We start from the raw sequence: 27,831 nt of genomic DNA, 5'->3' as shown, positions 1-27,831 counted from the left end.
GGTGTAATAATCAGCATAGTTGCATTCCAACCAGTTGATCGGGTTTCGATTCTCAGCAGTGGCAATTTTTGTTTTTGTTTTTTTATTTTATTTTTTTATAAAAAAATACACTCATTTATGTTTTTATTTTATATAAAAAAAATATTAATTTTTATCCCGTGATTTTTCACGTATCTGCGCTAGTGTTGTGTACTAAAAAAATAGCCCATTTGTCACAACTGTCAAATTTCGTTATCAAGCGAAACCGAGCAGGTAATATCTTTTAAATGTGAATTTTACCACTGTGGTTAATACGTTTCAAATAAATAAATATTATAAAAAAAATTAATTAAAATTAATTATCATTTCGTTTTACCAAATTGTGCTAGTTAAACTTGTCAAACTCATCGCCAGATATAAAATACACATAACACAAAAAGGATCGTATTGTTATGGTAGCGAAACGTGCAAAAATACATGTATGTCTCTGCTTTATTGTAAAGATAACCATAGGGGTGTTTTAATTTTGTTCTAGTTCAGCAGAAAAGAAACTATTCACACGATTTTTTCAAAGCCAATTAAAAGCTCATGCAAGATGTTCATCCAAATATTTTAATGTTTGCTCCGAGCAACATACTTAATACTAATCATGTAAATAGTGAGATCAGACGGAAGATGGGATGTGTGAATAAAGTGAGATAAAGTACGAACAGAAATATAGGAATGTTTTGAATGGGCCGTAAAACTTTATGTCTTCATAAAACTAGTTTTATTCTAACAAGAAATTCTTAATTTATCACCTGCTAATTTGATTAATTATTTGCATACCTAGATGAAAAGTTATGACGATTTCTATTGACTAATAGTAGCTCACCGCAATTGCCTTGATTTTATGGTATTTTGAACCTTAAAAAATGCTCCTAGCATACTTAAATATATTTTATTCGCTTGGCAAGGAAGTAATGTATCTCTTATTATGCTTGTCGTTTAGTCACAAATATGTTTATTTTATCTGTGAAAAATCGCGACGCGTCGTAAAATTCCATGTCAAATGTCATAATTTCGATTTTCGAAAGCCGTAGTACAGTACTGACTTATTTTTACTGTGAAGAACGCTTATTTAGCTGAAAAATATAATAAAACTCCAGAATATTTTCGTATATCTTCAAGTATTATATATTTTTTTATAATACACCGATAAGAGGTGTATTTTGATATTCAATGTAAAAGATCAATGGTTTGTTGCTTGTGTGGCACGTAGCGCCGTCTTGTTGAAAGTAAACGTTGTCCAGATTAATACCTTCAATTCCGGCCATAAAAAATCATTAATCATCTCTCGATAGCGCAATCCATTCACCGTAACTGTTGCTCCAGCCACATTTTCAAAAAGGTAAGGTCCAATGACTCCGCCTGACCATAAACCGCACCAAACAGTCACACGTTGAGAATAGAGAGGCTTTTCAATAATAACTCTTGGGTTTTCCGAGCCCCAGATGCGACAATTTTGCTTGTTGACGAAGCCACCGAGGTGGAAATGGGCCTCATCACTAAAGATGATTTGCATTTGATTCACTCAAGTGAATTTTAATAATTTCAATGCGTTGTTGAAGTGTGTATCGTTCCATTTTTATTAATAGCGTAGTTTCTGCTTGTCAAATGTCAAAAAATGACAGCGTCAAAAGTACCATCTACCGAAATAGCGGGCTATTCAAAATAACACCTCTTATTGGAAAACCCTGTATTAGACAGAAAAACTGGAGAAACTACAAATGATAGTTATTTATTGTTATTAAGTTTAATTTGTAGAACTCCATTTTATTTTTTTATTTTTTATATATACAATAATATTATTATTGGGTTTATAAAAACAGTTTATTTTTAAACAAGTTCTGCTGTGTAATTATTATTACGCGTGACAGCTGTTTCGCCCTCTGAAGGCATTATCAAACTGTGGGTAGCCCACTTACAGACGATACATTTATATTATTTCTAGGTAGGTATTTTAATTTCATTTACTGATTTCTTAATTGATTTCTAAGTAAAATATTAAAAATTATTAATGGTTATTACCCCAGCAAAGTTTCCCCAATTAGTGTAATGTTTAAATTTGACTGAATGTCTTTATGTTAGTTATTCCCAAACGATGACTCATAGGGTTATTTTAATAGCATAATTAAGTACTTCATAGTGCACTCATATTTGCATTAGGTTTGAAGATATCTAGTAGGGGTGAACGAATTATATTTGTTTGTTCATTAATTAGAATAGCTTTCGGATTATTAGAGTTTTTGTTAATTTCTAACTGCTCTAAAAGATTCAGTTTACGGCCTTTATTTTGTACGTGTAACGGAGTTGGTTTATTATTATCATTAAGTGAGTGATTTTCATCTAGGAGATGTTTGGCAAATTGAGATTGTATTTTATTATTATTTTTAAAAGATCTTATATGTTCTTTAAACCTAGTGTTAAAGGACCGGCCCGTTTGTCCAACATAAACAGCGTTGCATTCGTCACACTGGAGTTGGAGAGCACACTGGAGTTGGAGCAAAAAAAAAAAAAAAAAAAAAAAAAAAAAAAAAAAAAAAAAAAAAAAAAAAAAAAAAAAAAAAAAAAAATGATAGATATATATTTTTTTTTGTAAGACAGTATAATATATTATATTTTATTATAAGCAATAATTATTAGCCTGAAACACAAATATAAATTGAAGAAATCTGAAGAAAAAATAAAAAAATCACTAATTTTTTTATGGTGACATATTTCATCAAATTGAAAATTCAACACACCTTTAAAAAGTTATATAGAGTCAACAAAAAACAGGTTTAATAGCTACCTGCGTAACCTATTTAACCTAGTTTTTGTTTATAAATGCTGCCGACGGGAAATGAACCTGTACCTTCTGATTGCCGGTCAGATGCACGGAACCACTGTGCTACGTCTGCTTATTTTACCCCGCCAAATAATTCAATATAAACTAGTATTTCATTCAACAATTATTGCCTTTTGATTTTTTTTCACCTGAACAACCAGCATTGTATGTAGGAAAGGTTTTGTTAAATACTTAATTTCTCACTAGATGGCGTCAAGATACATTATATCTTCATTTAATGGTGAAATATATTTGGACTTGTCAAATATTTTTAATATTTATTAAAGGTAAACATATGTTTACAGGACAATGTTTTATGCAAAGCACAAAAGATAACAAATTATACAAAAATCTTCAGAAAAAAAAATTAATGTCGTCGGCCGCATTTATTTTTTCTCGAAAGATTTTTTCAATTTATATTTGTGTTTCAGGCTAATAATTATTGCTTATAATATTTTTTTTATGTTTTGTGCTATGTACGGCGGGCGATTGGCATTTTTTCCCCGGTGGTCCCTCTAATATCAATGCGTGGTGAACTTGTAAGATCGCTCCATCCATAAGTAGACATTGTACATAGATTGCAGACAATGACAAAGCAAAAATAATGGTCCATTGAAATGTGTTTCTATTATTCTCCAGCCTTGATCTTTACAATGAACACAGCACAACATCTCAAAAACACAAATATAATTTAGTCAATCTTCAAATGATTATAATAGCATGTTGATGAACGGAATTCAATAAGAATAGTAACAAATAATCAATTTAAATAAAAGTGTTAAAAAATAAGTACCTGGTTACGAATAACATACCTTTTGTGTGAATACCGCACAAAAGTCGCAACTGCCCCCAACCTAACCGAGCAGTGATACTATGGCATCCACAATTGTGGTATGTTGTGAGGCTGAAGGTAGTGGGGAATGAGATGAGGAAGAGAAAGGTAGGGAGGGTATCTGGCCGATACTGAGTGAATCTTTCACTCTGGAAAGTGGCGCAAATATACCGTATATTATTTGTAATGATTTAATCGTGAAATAACACAAATTAATCAAATAAAATGTCACGATCTCCCGTCTAACATAAGTGGAAAATGTTGCGTGTGCAATGTGGAGGACTTAGTTCGAATAGGAATTGAACCCACGATATCTGGCTAGCAAGTGGGAACCCGACGCATTCCACACCTATGGCAGATGTTATACGGACTGTAATTGGACGTATTCTAAGCGATTGTCGAGATTATCGGGAGTGAAATGTAGGTGTCGTTTTGATTTTAAATGCTTCATTTTTTTCAATTAAAAACAACAACATTACATAATAATAGACGCATTTATCGACCTATCATGTCTATGTAATGGTTGGAGACACTTTCATACTAACGTTTTTCTAAATTAATTAAAAAGTAATCACACTTCTATTTATTCCCACCCAAACTTGTAAAATCCGTTGAGAATCTCAACTCAAAGTTTCTATGGAGAATCGTTTTTTTTCGTGGACAGTAAGGCACAGAACTGGCAGAGGAACGATAAAAGTAGATTGAATGCTGTATAAATGAGATCCCTGAGGCGAGTGTTTGATAAATACATGTATGACCGTGTAAATAATGTGGAGATCATGTAAATTCTTGCAAGAATGATACAAACGTATGAGACAAGACTCTAATAACGGGGTTTCATATTCTAATTCATTCTGACGAATTTGTAACGCTTATATAGCGGTCCCTACGGATGTAAGTTATTTAAATTTAATGTTGATAAAAACAGTACCTTACCATTAAAATGCTTTATGTAAAATGGTCTGAAAATCTTATGAAACGTTTTACAGCTAGAAAATTAGCGGTAAGCACCACATTTTATTTTTATAGATGATGAATTTGTATCTTCCCGAGGGATTACTTTAGAAATGAGATTTTAGTAATACGTTCATCAGAAATGATTAAAATAGACCCCACGGAAAGATCAATTTTCTAGGCCTGCTAGGGCGAATTCGACCATAGGTCCGTCCAATACGCTGTGCAACGCGCTGAACATTGTTTTACACGACTTTATCAATCATGTCGTTTAGATTCCCACTTTATTTTAGAGATTTGCTAGGGCTAATTCAACTGCAGGTCTGTCCAATACGCCAGGGCCGCACGTTGCATATTTTTGTCGTTAAGATTCTGACTTTATTTAGGGTATTGTCTCGGCTTTAGAAAGAAAGTGACACTAGAACTTTAGGTCAGCCCACCCCCGCACCATCCCTCACCTGGTTCAAGCTACGAACGATATATCTATAGACTATACCTATGCCTATTCCATGTTGTTTATTTTCTACATTCTCAGCATTCTCAGAATCTGCGCACTGTCTATTTTCTTTATCGTGTATATTGTATTACATTGCCTTATTTTATATTGTCATATTAAAAGCTGTATTGCCGCAAGTCTTATTTGTATAAATGTCAAAGTCATCGTAATATTTCCTCATAAACACTCGGTTCGACTCCTAGGTTCAATAAATAGGCGGAGCGGAGACAGGACAATACTGAATTTGCAACAACGCAACGTGTAAATTGTTTATTTATGTTTTTTGACTCTTGACAGGCCAAGATGCCAAACAAAACGTCTGTAACCAAGTGGGTCTTCCGACGACCCCTTGATTTTTCCGTCTTATGGGCTTTTAAACTATAGAAATCCCAACTTATGTATTTGCGCGGGAATACGTAAAATACTAAAATGATATTTCAAGTATTTAAGGTAATATTTATTTATTTATTTATACATTTTAGGAAAAGTTAACATACACGTTTAAACGTTGTAAATCCTTTTGCAGATTGTGACAGTCTTCGATTGAGTTTATGGGTGAGAAGATTTTCATGTCATCTGCATATAGGATGGTCTGCGAGTTTAAAAAGCAGTGACCAATATCATTGATATAGATATTAAATAGTAATGGTCCTAACAGGCTGCCTTGAGGAACTCCCGATGTAACAGCAACAGAGTCAGATTTAAATCCAGCAACCACTACTATTTGACTACGGTTGGAGATATAAGAAGAGAGCCAGCGATAAAGATTGCCGTGAATACCAATCTTTGTATGTCAGAAAGTGTTAATATAAAACACAAATTTAATGTCGGTTTGTCGTTTTTTAGAAGAGCGCAGCTCACAGATAGTGCGCAATCGCAAAAATGATTATATTCTCTTGAACTCTAACTTTAATTCCAACTTTAGGATAGTTTATTTTTAAATTAGTTTAAAGAAAAATGAGATGCGACTGGTCGGTAGGTAGGTTTTTAGATTCTATTATCTATTCTATTGATTTTAGATGTAAGGAGGATAGTAATTTTGGGTACTCCCTACTCCCCCACTCGGCTGCGGGATAGTTAAAATACAAAATTAAATATATACATAGGAGGTTAAACATTGGTGTGACGTGCTAATAAGTATTGGTTAGAGATAAAGGTTGTTGCATGTTGCATTAAATTTAAGGCGCTGCACTACGTCCTGTAACATTTTGAATCGAGCCGCTAACAATAACACCCCTTATAAACACGGCGATAAGGTTCAAATAAAATATCTATAAAATTTATCTCAGTAATTTTATTCACATAAAAAAAGTGTTTTAAAGGGTTGTCTCTCCATTATAGTTAAAATGTTAATAATTACACCAGATAATCTTTTGATCTTCATTAGGTATTGTCACAATAATTGATTCAACGGCCTCCGTGGTCGAGGGGTAAGGCTTTCGACTAGCAACCCGAAGGTCGCGGTTTCGAATCCCAGCGTGCGCAAGTAAATTTTATTTGATGATATTTTTTTCATAATTGAACGATTTATTAATTAAAAATAATTTATAGGATACTTGCGGCACGTTCCAGAGTGGAAGATACTCTCAGTATCGCCCTACCATTAAGAATTGAAACGAACCAGGTACTCGTCCACCTTCCTCTTCCCTATCTCCTTCCCCTCCCCACAACCTTCAGCCTTACAACAACATAAACATACCCCAATTGATAATGCCATAGCTTTACTGAATCCAGACGGTTGGGAGCAATTGGGACTCTTGTACAGTATTCTCATAAAAAATATATACATGGTGTCCGGAAACTCGTAGCACAAGCCGGAAACTGGAGAATGTATACCACAAGGGGAACCCAAATAAACTAAACCAAATAAAAATAAAGTTTTTTGATTTGAGCATTTTTATATAAAAAAAAAAACCCAAAAAAATATATTTTTCGGCTATTTCAGGGTTCAAATTTTTTCGTCATTATTTGTTTTACTTTTAAATTTGTATATAGTTTTAATTAGTTGGGTAATTTGATCTTCAGTAATAATTTACAAGAATTTGATCAAAAAAAATCAACTTCTGACTCGATTTACTCGAAAACGAAAGCTCAAATCAAAAAAAATTATACAACAAAATCGACTCCAAATGTGATGTAGATTCACCAGTTTCCCGCTTGTAATACGAGTTTCCGGACACCATGTATATTACCATAAAAATCTTTGATTGATTTTTCGTAGAAATTTTTAATTACTGTCATTACAATGAAATCAGGAAACACAACATCATGCTTGTTAATGTACAATAAATACATGTATTTATAAATTCTGTCCGTTAAATATTTTTACGAGTACATCCAGCGGATTAACATCCGGCGATTGAAAAAGTTTTTAATTTGCTTATCAGGACCAGAGCTAGTCAACCGTTTGGCTTTGTGGGGAGATAAGCTTTAATCATAAACAAGTTTTGTGTTTGATGTCATAGGTTTTTTTATCTATTTTCCTGAATTAATTAAAATGCATCTCGCGAAGCGTGAAATATTTAATCTACGGATGATTAGTTGTTATATTTGATGAGCCAGAGACGTGGATTGCTCTGTGACTAAAGATAAGCTTTCCTGTATAGTAGGATACTAATTTAAAATAGTATTTGTTTTGCTGGAGTCAATAAACTATTTGTGATATTATAACGTCCGAACCGCTGAAAACAATGACGTTAAAAAATCCCCCATATATACCATCAAACTATCGGTCTTACTAAAAAAACGTTGTGAAAATTTTATTCAATTGATCGACGACATTGTTTGTGAAAACATTAGGTACTAATAAAGAATCTAATAGAAAATAGTTAATGTAAAGATATATACATTGTTTACACAGCCAAAGGGGGTTATTTATCTGTTGTCTAAACTTGAAATTTATCATCTAATATCGGAATATTTCCAGGGTACTTTAAATGTGCTATATATTTCTTCTTTTTGGAGATGTCGTAAAAACAAATACCATTTAAAAAAACTAGATAAATTATCTTTTAGATTTTTGATATTTATAAATTGGAATATTTTAACTCCAAACATGAAAACAGTATAAAAAATAAACTAACATATTTTTATTCAAAACGTCGAAAAATTGAGAGTGCGAAATTTTTAAAACACTACTTTGATGTAGGGAATCTGCAGGAAAACTGTCACTTTTAATCTTGTTGATACCATAAAATATTACAATAATTCCCGGAGAGTAACAAAAACAAAAATGAGATTTTTAATGCATTATTAGCGCAGTATAAACGTTGATTTATATTTACCTTCACATACTTAAAAATTTGTGTTATTAAAAAAACATCATTTTCATAGAATTCTTAACAGTCAATTAAAGAATAATGGGTCCAAAATAACCCAACTTTTTCAATCCGGAAATTCACGTGTTAATCTGCAGAAAATCCAACGTTGCTAGTTCTTTCGGAGCCCAGTTATAAATATTTTTTATTAGTACCAACTTGAATCTAATCATTTACAGTCTTCATACAATGTGCAACAAAAACACCGTTTATCGAATGTGAATTGGTTTTTATTTAGTGTTGCGCAACTATACATACCTACTAACATATGTTCCTGCATTCCCTTACCCAATTAGCTATCCTGTTCTGACAACAACACTCTAAAACTGTGGAGTACCTACCTCTGTGACAATTTATCATTACCAATCATTACCTTACCATTCAAGGTAAGTCGTGCAGTGTCTACATCTTTATGATCATCTTTGTGATCCTCAGAGTGTATTAATATCTATAACCTGGAAAGTTTACATATATGTACTCTCACAAGACGTGTTCCAAAGGACCAGGGATAAGTCAGTTCTTAAATGTAACTAAATGTTAACCCGCTTCCCAAATTACAGTCCACAAAATATATTCGCACGCAATCTGCGACTACATTTAGTAAGGCGGTATTTGTCTATTTATTGATTGATTATCAATTAATGTCATCAATATCCCTCATCGCTCGATGAATATAATAGTTCAGACTGATAAAATTAGGCAATTTACCTGCATTTTGGTGAGATGGAAGTACTTAATAACGTAAACGTCATATTTGACATTTGTTACTGCTAGCGCCTCGGCGTCTAAAAATGGAATCATAAAAAAACCACACACAAGGGAACTATTCTGCGGCTTACCAAGGCGTGAGCGGCCCCCTTAAATTTGAGCGAGGAATCTCGCACGAGGGGCCACGCTAAATCAATCAATGTGAATTGTCATATGAAATATTATTTCGACGGCGATTTGAAGTTTTACTCAGGAATGGTGCACAATAATCGATTTTATTGATAAATTTCTTGATGTGCTTGTACTGAGCTCCTGATTAGGTAGGTGGTAAATTGTTTATTAGTATCACGTCTACCAAGCTCGAACTACGTGGTGAAATGCAACGAGAGAAGAATGTCGATAAACAGGCAGCCAACAAGGTGATTTAAGAAGCGCAATCATTTTTTTCAATCTACCCACATATTGACCGCCACGGTCCTTGCATTATAAAATTGCCATATATTTTTGTATTATTGTGCTCGAACCTAGAATTGGCCTCAAACTGAGGCAAAGTGGCCTAAGTTACTTGTGGAGAGTTTTTATTATTGTGTTCGAACCTAGAATCGGCTTCAAACTGAGGCAAAGTGGCCTGAGTTACTTGAGGAGAGTTTTTATTATTGAGTCTGAGCCTGGAATCGGCTTCAAACTGAGGCAAAGTGGCCTAAGTTACTTGAGGAGAGTTTGTATTATTGTGTCCGAACCTAGAATCGGGTTCAAACGAAGGCAAAGTGGCCTAAGTTACTTGAGGAGAGTTTTTATTATTGAGTCTGAGCCTGGAATCGGCTTCAAACGGAGGCAAAGTGGCCTAAGTTACTTAAGGAGAGTTTTTATTATTGAATCCGAACCTAGAATTGGCTTCAAACTGAGGCAAAGTGGCCTAAGTTACTTGAGCAGAATTTTTCAGTAAAACAGTGAGAATTTATATTAAATTATTTCTCAAACACAGATTACCTACTTATTTTATATCACCGTTGTAACTAAAAATAATAAATACTTCGTTTTAACCACTTCTTTATTGTTTGGATACAACCGACATGTTTCGTGATCTATGCTCGCCTCATCAGCATAGATTTTAATATATTTTCCTATTTTATTTTTTAATAATTTCACAAACAAAGCAAATAAATAAATTAACGTTTCTTTTATTTATATAATTCTTAAGTAAAGGTTTTATTACAAACTGTCTCTTGTTTGTATTTCGTTCTCACGAAGTTTGTATCTAGTTATTTTTAAGAAATTTAAATACGTAGTTAATATTACTTTTGCTTTCTCGAATGAATGATGTGGAATTTTGGAAGTTGAAATTAACCCACTTTTCGATATCTGATTTAGCTGAAATTAGGCAAATAGACTCGTTGTCTAAGACAACCTATTTTTTTTTTCAAGAAAACTTCTTCTAACTACTGCTTTTCACTTTGTGATGGCATTATTTATTTTTTATTAAAACACAAATAACTTGTTTACATCACTTTATTTCGATAAAAAATCTCAACATGTTTCGTGAACCAAGTTCACATCATCAGGAGCACAAGCATACTAAAGTTATAATTAAAATTAGGTCTAGAAAGAAGAGGTAGAAGGAGCGGGGAGGGGTGAGAGTGGGGGAGGGTTATTCAAAGTAGGAATTAAAATGTCATTAGACGGGAAAGACCAGGTAATTGGGTAATTGTGTACAACGTATTTTATCAACTTTTGGTGGTAATCACGCGTACGCACACGGAAATATACGCATTTAACAGATTCGGCTCGATTGTTAGTGCGGTTGATTCCAGTCCCTGGGGAGAAAGGTTCAATCCTCGGTCAAACCAAAAAAAAAATTATTATAGTAAATTTATCAATAAAAATAGATCTATTATTTGTCACATGCGTGAAGAATAATTTTTTCTAAATCTTTAAAACAAAGTTTTGACGTAACTAGATAGTATCTAAATATCTACGAGTATTTGAGGAATTCATTTCTTATGTTTGTAACGTTTAATGTCTTTTGCTTCTTGTTTATCACATTTTTGTAACATTTAATAATAATTTATTTTGTTTCTTGTTATTTCAATTTTTTGTAACGTTTAATGTCTTTTGCTTCTTGTTTATTTAATTTTTTGTAACGTTTAATGTCTTCTGCTTCTTGTTTATTTCAATTATTTGTAACGTTTAATGTCTTCTGCTTCTTGTTTATTTCAATTTTTTGTAACGTTTAATGTCGTTTGTTACTTGTTTATTTCAATTTTAGGTAACGTTTAATTTCTTTTGTTTCTTGTTTATTTCAATTTTTTGTAACGTTTTATGTCTTTTGTTTCTTGATTATTTCAATTTTATGTAACGTTTAATTTCTTTTGTTTCTTGTTCATTTTAAGTTTTTGTAATGTTTAATGTCGTTTGCTTCTTGTTTTTTTTTTTAAATATTCATGTACTTATATATTTGATGTTTTCATTTATGATAATAACGTAAGTACTTACCTAATTGAGAACCGGCTCCATGTTTAATGTTAAAGTTGTTGCTTTAACGAAAACATAGAAAAAATCGTTAAAAGTTAACCTCAAATTTTAAATGCCTTCCTGAACCTCAAAAAATCATGCAAGCGGCTCATTGTGATGAGATGATCATGATCACATAATATGCAAAAATTAATATAGATTAATTTCACACATTCTTGTTGTATAAATTCTGCGTTTTTACACACATTAATTATAATAATCTAGAACAAACCCAACATTCGAAGCACATTAACATCGAGGCGGTGAGAAATTGTGACTCTTCTTGTTGCAATTGCCAGCAAGATATAATAATATATTTATGTAATATCATAGGAGAGCATAATTAATAGAAGATTTCACATGCTTATTTGCGTATGCATCTACTCGAACAGAGGTTTAGAGTCTAGATCAGAGGTTCTAAACCTTTTTGGGCCCACTGCCTCCTACGTTTCGTCGAAATAAACAAATCCATTCAAAAATTATCAATCATTAGCTGACGTATACCCGCCATTGGTCGGGGTTCTCAATGATTTAGAGTAAGATTTTGAGGTTATGAATTCTAGGATAAATACCAATTTTTGGATACTTTCTATAAACATGTGCATGTATTGTATACATAAACCTTCCGGAAGAAATTCTCAAATGAAGAAATGGTAATCAAAACCCTAACGAAATCCGTTGCGTGGTTTAAAAGAACTAAGTGCACAAACAGATAGACACGGATAGCGTCTTTATTTTATACTATTTAGAGACAGGGACGAAAATTTTGCTAGATAATACCGAATTAATTAATCTTTTTAATTCGATAAAATCGAATTTTATATCAGAGCATTTTCAGATCTTTTTGACTATATCTTTGTAGATCTTGTCTTTGGCATTTCATCTGTCTATAAATTTGTTTATACGTTCCTTTTTCGGTTCAAGATGATGGCTGTTTTAATGGTTCACTACTATTTTTAAATACGTCCATTTGAATTTCACTTTTGTTTGATAGTTAATGAATGAAAATTTTGGGACCAGAAATTAACCAACATCCCGACATTAAATCGAGCTGATAGACTCTTTGTTTATGACTATGCATTCTATCAACTTTTGGTGCCAATCACGTACACACAGACATAAACGCATTTCTCCGATATTAGAGCAGTTAATTTAGGAATTAAATGTCGGTCCTATGCGGCAGTACAAAGGCATTTGTAATGGTTGATTTTTTTCAAACGTTAAATCTTCGCGTTTATTATTTATTTATTTTCCTTATTTGCATTATTTCAATATCATGGTACCTACCTGCCTGAAGAAAGTATAAAAAATGTATTATTGTCACTGCAATAGTAACGTTTCTTTGGACAAATTTTATAAGTAAAATATATGGTTAATAATTAAGTAGGTAGGTATTTGAGAACCTACCGCAAATCTCATGATTTCAGACGAAATTTTGGTGTTGATTTATTAAATAAGCGAAAATTAGAAATCCTTTTTCTGTCACTATTATATTAATAATGTCTTCAAATTATTAGAATTTTGTTAAAAACGGGATTGCAGGCCATTGACGCATTAAAAAGCATGCATTAAAAGTAAAGTAAAATAGCATTGTTTTTTCACGATGTCCACTTTTGCATTTCTTCATCATATATTATTAAGACAAACGCAGGTGCGTGAACACGTGTTTCGATATTATTATGAATTTACCAACACTTTATCAGAAAGCGGCTTGCAGTCCCGTTTTTAACAGGATTACCAATAATTTGAAGAAATTTTAATAAACCACCATAACTAATTGTTCTCCGTGTGTGGCACGTTCCAGAGTGGATCATACTTTCAGTATCGCCATGGTGTAAGACCACCATTTAGTATTAAAACCATAAATAAACCGCCCACATTGAAACATGCTTGAAATGACCAGGAACCTCTCCTCCCTTTCTCTTCCTCATCTCATTCCCTTCCTCACTAGTCAGCCTCTCAACATACCCTAATTGGGGATGCCATAGTCTCACTGGCTCTAGAGAGAGCAGTATCACATTAAAAAAAATCATTAAAAAACTGTAAATAATTTTCTGAACAGTTTCCGATCCCTACGTCTGTTTAAGAGAATAACGAGACAATAGATTGTTGGCGAGATTTGTTCTCACATCTCTTGATAGCTCGACTGAATAGTCGGTAGGAATGTTAACAAAATTATTCAACAACTGTTATTTATTTACCTTTAGTGCAATCTCTAACTCCTCTTCCCTCATGTCTAGCGCGGTATTTAATGCAGAAGTGTGTGAAAAACAACTACATTGTCTCGCACTTAGATTTCAAATGTGACTCGCTCCTAAACAGCTACTAATCCTGGAACAAAACAATCACATTTTGAAGATAGATGCCAAATATAACAAACATTTTTTAAACTTTGTGTTTGTTTGTCTGGGTTTTCTGTTTGATCGGCTGATTTCTTTATGGTTTTTTTAGGAATATTGAGCTTGATTCTTTTTGAGAAATGATAACGGAAAAGTTCTTCGAGTATTATTTTTATTGCTTACAATAAATATTGCTTTTATGATTTGATCGTAAATAAAGGCTACATGATTTGAATACATTGAGATGCAAATTTGGAAGTAATTAGATTACCATAAGAATGTTGATCTGTAAACGGTATTATGTCTTTGTAATGGCACCGCTGACGAGTGTTTTAAAATTAGACGAGAGTAGCTGCATAACATACCTTGTTTTGTCTGAATTATTAAATCGATATTTCGATTTGAATCAACAGGAAGTGTGGAGGGGCGAGGCGGCCGGTCTTAATTCCTTCCATAACTAGGGTTCCGGACATTTAACTCAAAACTTGAAGCTTCCTGACGAAAACAGTGTTTCCGGGTGCTTAAGAATCAGGGCAACAATGCCCGCGGGCGGAGTGATACTCCCCGATATTTGGCGAACTTTCCAAGTTAGTCTTCACTGCACTAAACTTTCTAGCTGTGTACCGTTCACATATTCCGTCATCGAAAACTCGACACAATACCGGGTGAAAAAAACCTCGGTCGGTTCAGCGCACTAGCGATGTGAAGATCACACGAACGGAACAGAAACAGAATTCTGCGGCAAAATGCCGTCTCTCTGCCTCTTTTCTCGGGCTGGGAGAGGAACCAACCATTCGGAGCGATTTATCACGACTGATCGAACTTATATATTCGCTGAAAACTTGGTAATATTGTGAACACGGATCGAAAACGAGAGAGATACGACCGTAATGTAATGCCACCACGCCACGACAGGTGAGACTGACTACAACACAACAGCAACAGGTAGAATAAGATACAAAAAAAGCTCCAGTGTGTTAGTTGATTATCCGTGTGTGTGTTCTGTACGCGTGTACCTGTGTTCTGTCTTCTGTGTTGAGAGAACTTTGAACATCAGCAAGCCGCTAGCACTCGGTGGGAGAATGCCGGATTAATAAGTATAATTATTCCGATTTTAATCCGATAATACCAAACGCGACAAAGAAATCAACGGTTAACGTTTTCTTTGGCAGATTTCTCATTTATTATTCGCTCGTGAAAACAATCTGAACGATAAATTATTGTAAGTTTAATCGGAATTCTGCAGTAAACTTTGAAAATAAAAGATTACGGTGAAACTTGTCGTAAATATATGAATTATTCTGACGTTATAGAAATATTAATTGATTCTTAGATAATGTAGAATGGAAGAGATAAGTTTTATAGCCGGCTGGATTTTATTAAGCGAAGCAGATTCAATCATACATGGTGAGAATTGATGAGAGTTAGTTGCTAATTACTATGGTTACAGGTTCTTCACATTGGAATATAGGAGCTAAGTAACAAGTTACAAGGTTACACATAAAAGCTGCGGTCAGGGAATAATTAAATAATTCTGCGAAAGATAATTCATTCAATAGTAGGGATAAAGTTGTTCACATTTCCTTGCCATTTGCCTACAAATCTACAATATTGTGGTTGTAAGATGGGATTCTATCTAATTCGGGATTGTAATGCATATTTTATTCATTTCAGAATATCAAGATGACCAAAGAGCATAATTTTGTTTATGTGAGTTAACACGTGTTTTTTTATTAATAAATTTGGTGGAGATTGACAAATTTAAAATGATTTGAATACCGCGCAAGATTTCGACTGTGTGGAACCAATGGAACATCGGATTAGAATTTATTACACCTCCAATTGGTGGGTGTGGTGAAGTTATGTAGCCAATAAACATGCCTAAAGCCATTTCACTCGACATTTCTAATTTTATGTGATTACCGCGCACATGGAATAGTCCCAACTGCTCCCAACCATCTGGTGTCCGTGGTATTAGGTACACGGAGATAAATGAGTATTGCTAATTTATTAATAATCTCTTTAAATTATTGTTATTCCGGCTTAAAACGGGATTGCAGGTCGTTTATTGATAAACTTTTAGTAAATTTCCAATATATCGGAACACGTGTTCATGCACCTGCATTTGCCTTGATAATATACAATTACGAAATGTAGAAATATTATGATTTTTATAAACATGTGTTATACATTTTAGTAAAGGTTTATTAGGAAACATATCAATTCATTCGTTAAGGGTCTGAAATCCCGTTTTAAACCGGATTACGAATAATTTGAAGAGATTCTTAATAAATTAGTAACATTTTTATCATTCATTTTTCTCCATGTATGGCAAACCCAATTGGGGTACCTATGTTTTGGGGCTGAAAGGAGGGTAAGGAGACGGGGAAGAGGATGGTCGGGAAGTACCTGGCTTCTGAGGGCGATACTGAGAGTATCTTCCACTTACAGTCGGTTTTAAATGGTGGTATCTCTTATTCCTCCAGGTTCCAGGTTCCAGGCTCCAGATTCCAGGCTCCAGGCTCTAGGCTCCAGGCTCCAGGTTCCAGCCTCCAGAGTCCAGCCTCCGGGCTCCAGCTTCCAGACTTCAGGCTCCAGTATCCAGAATCCAGACTCCAGGATACAGGTCCCAGGCTCACGGGGAGGGGGCATAATAAATCTTCTTAAGATGGGTTGATATATTTTAGTAATTTTTTTAGTATCCTAATTAATTTTTCCCGTAGAAAAAAACGACTGCTAGTAAAGTTCGAATCTGTTTTCTAATAGCATTCCAACTAGTTTATAATGGGCTTATAATAAACTAATTTAAAAATGCAGACAATTAATTGATCGTCAGTATTCATCAGCAATAAACGACTAAACATTTTGTCTAATTAATAAAAGCCGGATGAAATAAATTATATCCTCAATAACAATTAATGAATGTACATATTTTGAGAACATTAAATTTTACCTTTGTATCATATCATCTTGTAATATAGTTACAGTTTTGGGAGGCGGGATGGGTACCGCCACCCCGGGAATCTATTATTGGATAACCAACACATGGGCCATAGGTCACCCAAGTGGTTCACTACGTTTGGTGACTTAGAGGGGTGCCCGAGGTGTGTTTAGGTCTTAGCGGCGGAGCGCCTGGGGAAAAATGAGTTTTTAAAAATTTCATGTAGACAGTCAACATCCTCTTATTTTGAAGGTGAGGTTTATGAACCTTTTCTCACCCCTTAAAGTTTATTTATTATACTTGATGAAATTTTGCACACTTCACGTTTAAAATTTTCGGAAAGGCAAAGTGAACAAAAAAAATCAAGACGTTTTTGTCGCAAAAGAGTCATTTTTACGACTCAATTTTGAGTTCAACAGCTCGATATGATATGATTTTTCCACATGTGTTTCCGCCCTCCTATAACATGGGTCTAGTCAAGAGTGTCAAGACCCATCTAACTCCTTCCTTTGTTTAAAAATACCCTCCACACAGCATTCCCAAATGTGACATAGGCCCTGAGGGAAATTATGTTCCTCAGGGCAAATGTTGCTTGAGTTTTGAGGTCCTTCTTCACGAGCTAACATTTCGAAAAACCTTGCGATTTCCATCATCGGGGCAGATATGTAAATAATATAGTGACTATTTCATTCTGCTCCTATTGTCATTTCAAACTGTACCTACTCAAATTCTGACCAATTTTTACAACAGTCATTAGTCATTATTTATTAAGGTCAGAGTACATTATCTCCCTCTTACTCATAAACGAGGCGTGTAACCGAAAGAGAACAAACGACGGCGCTCTTGTGGTAAAACCATACTTACTATGCCTCGACCACGGAGGCCGTCAAATGTGTTGAGGGGAGTGAGGGTGGGAAGGAGATGAGAGATGAGAGATAGCCGGTAAATAATTGTTTTCAAAATTGATATGTTTCTTCAAATTCTTGACGGATGCTTAGATGAATTATTAGAATGAAGATACGATACTGAGGACGACGTGTGTGCTTTCACTGAACTAGGTCCAGTGGACATAGTTTAGAGGTCCATTCTTTGAATGGCTATTTTTTCATAAGCGGTGCTACATTTTTTGTTCGATCATGATATGAATATAACGTGTCTTATATTTTTATAATGTATTTGGCGCATGTCGTAATTTAGTAAATTTACTAACATTCAATAGGTAAATTTAAGAACATTCAATAGGTAAATTTAATAACATTCAATAGGTAAATTTACTAACATTCAATAGGTAAATTTACTAACATAAAATTGGTAATCATACCCGTCTATCAAATTAGAAATGATTCCAATGCAAATATATGTTTTTTTTTATAAAAACTTTCAACACCACAAATCCTACAATTATCATAATATTCCGTGATATTTCACGGATCTGCGCTAGAATTTCATAAATTCTATCAAATTCTTATTCTTAATTCTTCCAAAATAATAGATTGTTTGATCGTGAGCAATCAATCTATGAAATTACGTCTTCCGTGACACTAAATCGTCTAATTGGCCAATAGATCATTACGGTACAGTCAGTTAAAATCTAAAAAAACATAGGTTCGTTGATGACCCTATCAAATATAACGCCCGGTTCAAGATAATGTCCATCTTCGTTAAAATGATTTGAAAAAAACCATGACCGGCTACCAAATTAATTTACAGATATACAATCATATACTGCGCAGGCTGTCAAAAGAGGAACTACAAACTTACTAAAAAACAAACGAACATTGATAGCATGACTGATCAAATTTTAGTCATTCAGAATATATCGAGAACACGTGTTCTTTTCCTAATAAATATCATGACCGAAATATGACATATCAGTATTTAATAATATTTGGCTAATTTATATAGCGCCATTTTCGTGAGAAATCACCTCAAGGGCGCTGTACAAATATATTTCTTAAATAGTTAATACTAGAACTACTAACTTATCTCTAAGACTTATATCTAGTGACTTACGACAAGGCCTATAACTACTATCTTAACGACATATATACGAGTATTTACATATTTAGCAACTTACAACTAAAATTAATATTAACAATCTAATCTTACTAACGCCAGAAGAAGAAGGAAGTTCTATTATATTAGGGTGTTTTTATTTTTAGCTGGATATATATGTTAAATAAATGAATAAAATCAATCGTAGGTGATTCATCTGCTAACAATTAAGTATGTTCCGCCGTCCTCATAAAACCTTCGTTTATAACTGATACTCTTTTAAGAACTATGTTAATTCATTTGTTATAGGCCTGCAGTCCCATTTTTAACAGTAAAACTAATAATTTGACCAAATTTTCAATAAATTAACTGAATTTTTTTATCAGTAAGTTTTCTCCGTGTGTGTATATTTCCACCATGTACCTACGTGATTGACACCAGTTGAAAGCATTGTCAATGACATCGAGTATATCTGCCGAGTTTCAGCTCGATCGGATTTCGAGAACTGATTTAATATCCGCTTCCAAAATGTAAAAATAATGTATGTAAAATTACAACATCTGTCAAAGATTTAAACAAAAGAAATATCTACAAATTTCAAATAAAGAATTATTAATTCATAAAATAATTTTTGTATCTACAGGGTTTTCCAATAAGAGGTATTATTTTGATATTCAATCGTAAAAGATCAATGATTTCGTTGCTTGTGTGGCACGTAGCGCAGTTGTTGAAAGTAAACGTTGTCCAGATCAATACCATCCAATTCCGGCCATAAAAAATCATTAATCATCTCTCGATAGCGCAATCCATTCACCGTAACTGTTGCTCCAGCCTCATTTTCGAAAAAGTAAGGTCCAATGACTCCGCCGGACCATAAACCGCACCAAACAGTCACACGTTGAGGATAAAGAGGCTTTTCAACAATAACTTTTGGGTTTTCCGAGCCCCAGATGCGACAATTTTGCTTGTTGACGAAGCCACCGAGGTGGAAATGGGCCTCATCACTCAAGATGATTTGCATTTGATTAAGTCAAGTGAATTTTAATAATGTGTTGAAGCGTGTAGCGTTCTATTTTTATTAATGGCGTAGTTTCTACTTGTCAAATGTCAAAAAATGACAGCTTCAAAAGTAACATCTACCGAAATAGCGGGCTATTCAAAATAACACCTCTTATTGGAAAACCCTGTACTTTATCGCTTGTGTGATTCGAATTAAGCTACTCAGTTCAAATTTTGAAAATTAAAAGTTAAAAATTATTGATTAATTTTACGCATTACGGAGGAATACGCATCATTTCACGCATGCACTCATGCACCGACAACTGGAATTAGTATGTTTGGTTATACTACCTACTAATAATATTCAATGCTTCTGTCCACACGACGCTCGCACAGGGAACTGAGCCGCTTTCGAATAGCAAGTGAATTAATAAATACTTTAAAATTGATGGTATGTTATTTGTAAGTCTCTTCATATGTAAATATATATGCCATTAAGACAGTAGGTATATGCCTTAGTCGTAAGTCACTTGATATAAGTCTTAGATGTAAGTCACTAGTTATGAGCCTAGTTGTAAGTCGATGCAAGTCAGTAGTTAGTATTATGAATCCTAGTTGTCACCCAGATGTATTTATTATTAAATAAACATATTTGTACAGCGCCCTCAAGGTGATTTTTCACGAAAACGGGGCTATATAAATAAGCGAAATATTATGTTTATTAGTCAAGGTTTTTATGCATAGCACAAATGATAATAAATTATTATAAGCAATAATTAGTCGCCTGTAATATCAATACAAATTGAAAATATCTCCTAAATTCAATAAGTACTACTACAATACATATTGAATTATTTTGCGGGTTGGAAATAAGCCGACGTAGCTCAGTGGTCCAGAGCGTCTAACCGGACATCAGAAGGCGCGGGTTCAATTCCCGTCCCGGGAGATATTTTCAATTTGTATGGATATTACAGGCGATTAATTATTGGTTTTAATTTTTAAAAATTTTCCGACTTTATGTCCGGGTTAAATCTTCCCCGTAGGAAAAACTAAACCCTTCCACACACTTTTCCACAAATGATCATCTAGTCAATCCACATTATGCAAGTGCATTATATAAGCATAGTAATATAAATCACCAGAGATCAAATGGGAAAATAATTCACCGACTCCAGATATTTTCATAGCGGAGGGTTCGGCTCGGTAGAACTTCTAATTGGACCTATAAATCCTACTGATCACTCAATATAAATATTTAAAAAATCTTTCGTAATCCTACAAGTATTTAAAATGACTGATTTTTGCATTTTAATGTATAAATTCTTTGATAGATCTAATAAGCCTAAATTTTGAATGCGAGAGCTAGGTATAATGCCAGTAGCCGAAATAACAAATGGTAATATTTTTATAGTCTGAACAAATTTATTATTTTTATTAATGCCATTATTATGGCCCGTACACTTTTTTTGCCCTTCTGCTGGTTGGGAGTGGCTTAGTGCGCTGTCCGGGAGACGTGTGGGCGAAAACAATGACATTTTAAATTTTACAATAAAAAACACATAAATTGGTTTTTGACCACTATAGTTTTATTTTCACTCTTCAAGGGTTCTTCCGAAACCGATAGAGTGAAAATAAAACTATAGTGGTCAAAAACAAATTTATGTGTTTTTAATTGTAACTTATGATGAGCCACAAAGTGAATGCTTTTTACAATTACGTTTTAAATTTTATTTTATGTGAATACTAAGTGGGAGTGGGAGGAAAGAAGTTGGGAAAAGAAAGGTTAGGTTAGGTTAGATTGACTTTCAGATCTGGAAACTAAACACAGTGATAGCTTTCGATTGGCGATACCTACTGTGTTTTGGTTACTGTGGTATAATTTTTTCGTGCAATATGTAGGTACTTATACAAAATCCGCCTTTAAGCGTTAAAAATGCATTTCCTATCGTGTACTTTGAGTAGTTATAATTAAATAAAATTGTTAGTTACTTTATAGCGTGAACTACTAAAAGATTTCTTACGTTAGAAATGTATGAACAACTTTTTTAAACAGCATTATGGCTAAGATTATCTATGACAGTTTTCTTTCATTAACTTTTTGTCTTTCTTATAAAATAACTAGCTAACGTGTACCCAGCGTTCTTGGGGGTTATTCTAATGAGATAGAAATATACCATTGCGGACGTTTTTGTAGGCCTTTTTAAGATATACAATTCTGTAGTACATTATTTTGACGTATCTCATAAGGTCTAGCCAGCGTTAGCAATGTAAGTGCCCGAAAATATTTTATTTTCAACTTGATTACAAAACATCGACATTTCTCTACTTTCTATAAATATAATATGAACGTATTATATACATAAACCTTCCGGAAGAAATTCTCTAAATGATAGTGAAAACCCTATCAAAACCCGTTGCGTACTTTAGATGAACTAAGCGCACAAACAGACAGAAGCAGATAGCGACTTTATTTTATACTAAAAACCACTTTTGCGCTTGAAATAGTTTGCCAAAATTTTTTTATGTATTTTACCTGTGTTCACGGCGATATAAGGCGTACTTAAATATACATATTTTTGGCTTTTCACAATTTCCACGATTATATTAGTTACCTACTTACTTACATTAATTATGTCAACTTTCAGCTACAATTAATTATCTTGTAAATAATGGTTGCACATTGCATCAAAATTTTTAACGATTTATCTTTACGTCAAATTCTTCCATAACTCTAACTTAAATTTAAAAAATTAAAAAATTAAACTTAAATTCGTCTAACTAATGAGAAACATTGTTAGAACCAAGCGTACATTTTTTTTCACACTTTATTTCATAGAACGTCTCACAAAAACACGGCCGGGATCATCAAATTAAATAAAATAATATTTATTAGAATCATTCTTATACCTACGCTCGATAAATTGTAAACTATCTACGTATCGATTGGATCATAATTTTATAATATAATAATTTAACTTGATTCTTTCTACTCAGAGCCGGTGGGACTATAGCACCCCGATTGAGGTATATTATGAGGCTTAATAGAGTGGGGAGGGTAATGAGCTGGGAAGAAGACGGACAATTTAATCTGAGAGATGTCAACGGAGCTCTCAGCGGCAGGATACATACATATTTGGTCGAAAATCGACAAGTTTTTTTTTCTTAATATTTTATAATGTTCTGAAACACAACAAAAACGCTCGAACAGTAGGTGCGCTCTGATATTTTCAAATTTGACACATTTTGGAATTCAACTATTTTCAGCCCACAGAGGTTTTGTGGACGGAACCAATGTATTTCTGTTGCATGAATGTGTAGTTTATGAAAAAAGGGAAGAAGTTACAATTGACACGGGTAACAGTGGAGTAATTTTAATATACAGGGTTTTCCAATAAGAGGTGTTATTTTGTTATTCAATCGTAAAAGATCAATGGCTTCGTTGCTTGTGTGGCACGTAGCGCCGTCTTGTTGAAAGTAAACGTTGCCCAGATCAATACCATCCAATTCCGGCTATAAAAAATCATTAATCATCTCTCGATAGCGCAATCCATTCACCGTAACTGTTGCTCCAGCCTCATTTTCGAAAAAGTAAGGTCCAATGACTCCGCCGGACCATTGGAAACATAAACCGCACCAAACAGTCAAACGTTGAGGATAAAGAGGCTTTTCAACAATAACTCTTGGGTTTTCCGAGCCCCAGATGCGACAATTTTGCTTGTTGACGAAGCCACCGAGGTGAAAATGGGCCTCATCCATTTTTCCATTTTTATCAATGGCGTAGTTTTTACTTGTCAAATGTCAAAAAATTACAGCTTCAAAAGTAACATCTATCGAAATAGCGGGCTATTCAAAATAACACCTCTTATTGGAAATCCCTGTATATTAATGTCACGTGGCGCCTGGAAGACATGAAAGTAAATAGAAATAAAACTAAACAAGCTTTACAAGTATATTTTTGATAGTAAATAATTATTTTATTTTTATTAAAATATATTACAAATTAAAAAATACCCATCTAGGTGCGCCATAAGATGCTATGAAAAAAAATTATGCATATCTTTAAAGGTATAACCTCAACACAAGTAGTGAGGTTAAAAATTCTAGTGTAAAAAAAGATTCAACGTAAATAAACAATAAACAATAAACAATAAACAATAAACAATAAACAATAAACAATAAACAATAAACAATAAAGAATAAACAATAAACAATAAACAATAAACAATAAACAATAAACAATAAACATTAAACAATAAACAATAAACAATAAACAATAAACAATAAACAATAAACAATAAACAATAAACAATAAACAATATACAATAAACAATAAACAATAAACAATATACAATAAACAATAAACAATAAACAATAAACAATAAACAATATACAATAAACAATAAACAATAAACAATAAACAATAAACAATAAACAGTAAACAATAAACAAAAAACAATTAACAATAAACAATAAACATTAAACAACAAACAAGAAAACAATAAACAATAGGTAGGTATCTACCTAAGTGAGAAAAAATGTATACCTACGTAATTTTCCAATTAAGTCCTAAATCCTGTATCTAAATTTCGCTAATAAACAACTATGTTAATTAAGTGTTAATCTCAAGTGACCTACCAGGTAAGTATTGTACTGTATATTATCTCCATAAATAGTTAAGTTATAACATAGATCTCTGTACAAATGTATTATAAGTTTGTACAGCGCCCTTGAGGTGATTTTGCACAAAAACGGCGCTATACAAGTCATCCAATTATTATTATTATTATTTCTTTGCAAAGCCGGGCAATAAAACCAGTGCAATCGAAGTGCCGTTTTTGGTTTTTGAATAATCGTCGATTTACTGCCGCGTCTTCAGCAAAACTAATATTGTTTCCTTTTGACATCGACCACTTTATTTTTTGCCATTCATACTAATCCGAGCAAACTCCGTTGCGTTTTCAACTCCCAACAAAAAAACGTTTGGTACGGTTTCTCCAGTCAATATCTGGCGAAATTTGCATAAAAATGTCGATTGGACTTATTTGACAAAGCTAACTTGTGGTCTTATGCTTCGTTGGCATATTTACTGCTAGCAAGTCTAGACAATACCTTTATTTTTGTATTCTTATCTCAATTTATCTCCTGCTAACGTCTTTAAATCGGACGATGTTGCTGATATGATGGAGAAATTAGCCAACCGAAGAATTGAACTCAAGGTGGAACCCGACGCGTTTGTGATGTCGGCCACAGACAGGACAGTAAAGTAAAGTTAAAACAATATATATTATGTTCCACTTCTGTGCGCCCTTGTCTCCTGCAGTGTAAAGAGGGGAATCACATCGCAACCCGGTTGTGCAGCGTTATGAGACGTGTTAAGGTAGGGGCTATGTGAAAGGATCTATTAATGCGGGTCTTGAAGAGCCCGGATTATGCGAAGGAGGAAAAAAAATATCGATATAGCACGTTCCACATATGACCCGACTTTACTCAAAAACGAATCGTTCTCAAGAAGCCAACATTAACTGTGAACGGGTGTTCCGCTCGTGTCCGTCAAGTTTCGGGAACATAGTGCACCGGTGTGCAGGGAATCAATACTTCTAGCTCCATAGAGCAGGCTCTATTGGAATACATGCAGAACAGGCTCGCCATGCCCACATTGCGTCTGCACATTCAAGATGGCAACCTCCCTCCTTTGGAATATACCTACCTATATAGGTATTAAAAATGTATTCATGTCCCAAATAAACCAAACTACTTATAATGATATAAAATATGTTACTATTTATTGATTTATATTGTAGAGGTTCTCTCGTTTTAATTATTAATATGCCAATTTTTTAATTTTTTTTAATTTTCTCCTTTCAATTTTTAAATATACTTTTTTATCTGAATACCGTACAAGAATCCCGACTGCTCCCAACCATCTGGAACCAGTGAGACTATGACATCCATAATTGGTGTATGTTGTGAGGATGAAGGTGGTGAAGAGAAGTACCTGGCTATTCAGACCTGGTGACCAAACACGGCCAAAGCCATTTCAAGCAACGTTTGAATTGGTGGTCTTACACCATGGCGATACTGAGAGTATTTTCCACCCTGGAACGTGCCGCAAATAGATCTTATATTTTTTAAATGATTAAATTGGGAAATAACACAAATCAATCAAATTTACTTGCGCACGCCGGGATTTCACACTGCGACTTCCAGCTTGCTAGTGGAGAGCATTATCCCACGACCACGAATGCCGAAAATATTAAATGATCTTAAAATATGTCCTAAGTAGGTATTTAAATTATTAAAACTTTTAAAGAATGTAGGTAATAATTTTCGAGATTCAAATTCAACTGGCGGCCACACCGGTATAAAAATATATATTTTATATAAACTATTCCAATAGCACAATTAAAATGAGATAAATATCCCGCTGAGTTTTAAAATGGCTTCTTAAATGGCATACATCACAATGTCGTTGTAGAAAAACCGGTTAGGATTTTGTAAATTCAAATTATCGGCCATCATTCTAAAGTATATTTTATGGCTGTTTTTAAATTAATTATGTCATTATGTTCGTGTCTACCAAGTGTATCTACCTACTACTGTTTTTAAAATTATAGATATAACATTAGTATGTAGCACTGGCTTGCACTTGAGTTTTTAATCAAGGTAGGCACTAGACAGCCAATTAATTTTCCATCTTACTGCAGACGTGGAAATTTTTCGCTAAAAATAGCTAAGATGAAGGCTAAGCCGATGTTGTTTAGGATTAATATCCATACAATTTATTTAGGGATACCAGAACGTCGATCGCATGGAAGAATTTTTTGCATGGCTGGCCGTATACACGGTGTCCGGAAACTCGTAGTACAAGCGGGAAACTGGAGAATCTACACCACATGGGGAACCCAAAAAAACATAAAGTTTTTTGATTTGAGCATTTTCAAAAAAAAAAAAAAAAAACCAAAAAAAAATATTTTTCGGCTATTTTAGGGTTAAAGTTTTTTCTGGTGTTTAGGGTTGAATAACAGATGTTTTAACCCTGCAGAGCAGAAATATTTTATGATTACACCGGGTTAAATGAAGGGTGATTTCAAAATAATGCCTCAAATCCGAGTTTCTTCATTTGTTTTACTTTCAAATAGTTTTAATTAGTTCGGTACTTTGATCTTCAGTAATAATTTATAAGAATTTGATTAAAAAAAAAAATAAAATAAAAAAAAAAAATCAACTTCAAACTCGATTTACTCGATAACGAAAGCTCAAATAAAAAAAAAAATATACTACAAAATCGACTCCAAATGTGATGTAGATTCACCAGTTTCCCGCTTGTACTACGAGTTTCCGGACACCCTGTATATGACGCCACTGTGGAACGTCCACCCAACACTCTGCCGTCGCTTGAGGATGGGAAATCTGATTCAGAGGACGATTACGAGTGAGCGATTTTAAGGTAGTATTTTGTTTTTCTCCATTCCAGTGCCTGATTAGATTATATTATTAATTCTGTTTTTCATAATTACGCGCCTTATAAATTTACCCCACGAAATCGGCTACAATCGCATGTAGCTGATTTTAGTATTAGGTCTACCAACACAACAACAGTGACAAAATATGGCGGCGGACTGTCCTAATATGGTCATAATATCAGATCGCGAAGTGCAATTTTATTAAACTTTGATCGGCTGTATCTCCCTCAATTTATTCTTCCGCGCCTTAATTCTTTTTTTAATGAGTTTCTACACACTTTTCTCATCTAGAAAGTGCATTTTTTATTCAATTTCCAGAGTTTGGCGTAATCTGTATTTCACCCAAAAAAATAAAAACTTCTACAGACGTTTATACAAACGGTATGCATATGTTTGTAAAAATACCCTATTACATGAAAGAAAGCCAA

The 27,831-nt window shown here is 33.6% G+C and overlaps 1 protein-coding gene across 2 annotated transcripts in view; it reads right to left on the bottom strand.

The window, feature by feature from the left end:
• The window catches only part of Rab23 (RAS oncogene family member Rab23), a 44,019-nt gene extending 29,115 nt beyond the window's left edge, over nucleotides 1-14,904 (bottom strand). Inside the window, exons 1-2 of one of the 2 annotated variants that reach the window (XM_089638644.1) lie at nucleotides 14,371-14,904; nucleotides 13,868-13,997 (exon numbers count right to left, since the gene is read on the bottom strand). In XM_089638644.1, coding sequence (XP_089494770.1) covers nucleotides 13,868-13,900 — 33 coding nt within the window. In that variant the 5' untranslated portion in view covers nucleotides 13,901-13,997; nucleotides 14,371-14,904. The remainder of the gene's footprint in view (nucleotides 1-13,867; nucleotides 13,998-14,370) is intronic. The other variant, XM_089638645.1, reaches the window with a different exon arrangement.
• Nucleotides 14,905-27,831: the final 12,927 nt, after the last annotated feature.

Source organism: Hesperophylax consimilis, chromosome 13 (genome assembly GCF_061612785.1).
Source record: "Hesperophylax consimilis isolate HC1 chromosome 13, BYU_Hcon_1.0, whole genome shotgun sequence".
Classification (NCBI taxonomy): Eukaryota; Metazoa; Arthropoda; class Insecta; order Trichoptera; family Limnephilidae; genus Hesperophylax; species Hesperophylax consimilis.
The sequence above is the reverse complement of the archived record's forward strand: the minus strand, read 5'-3'. Positions and strand labels throughout refer to the sequence as shown.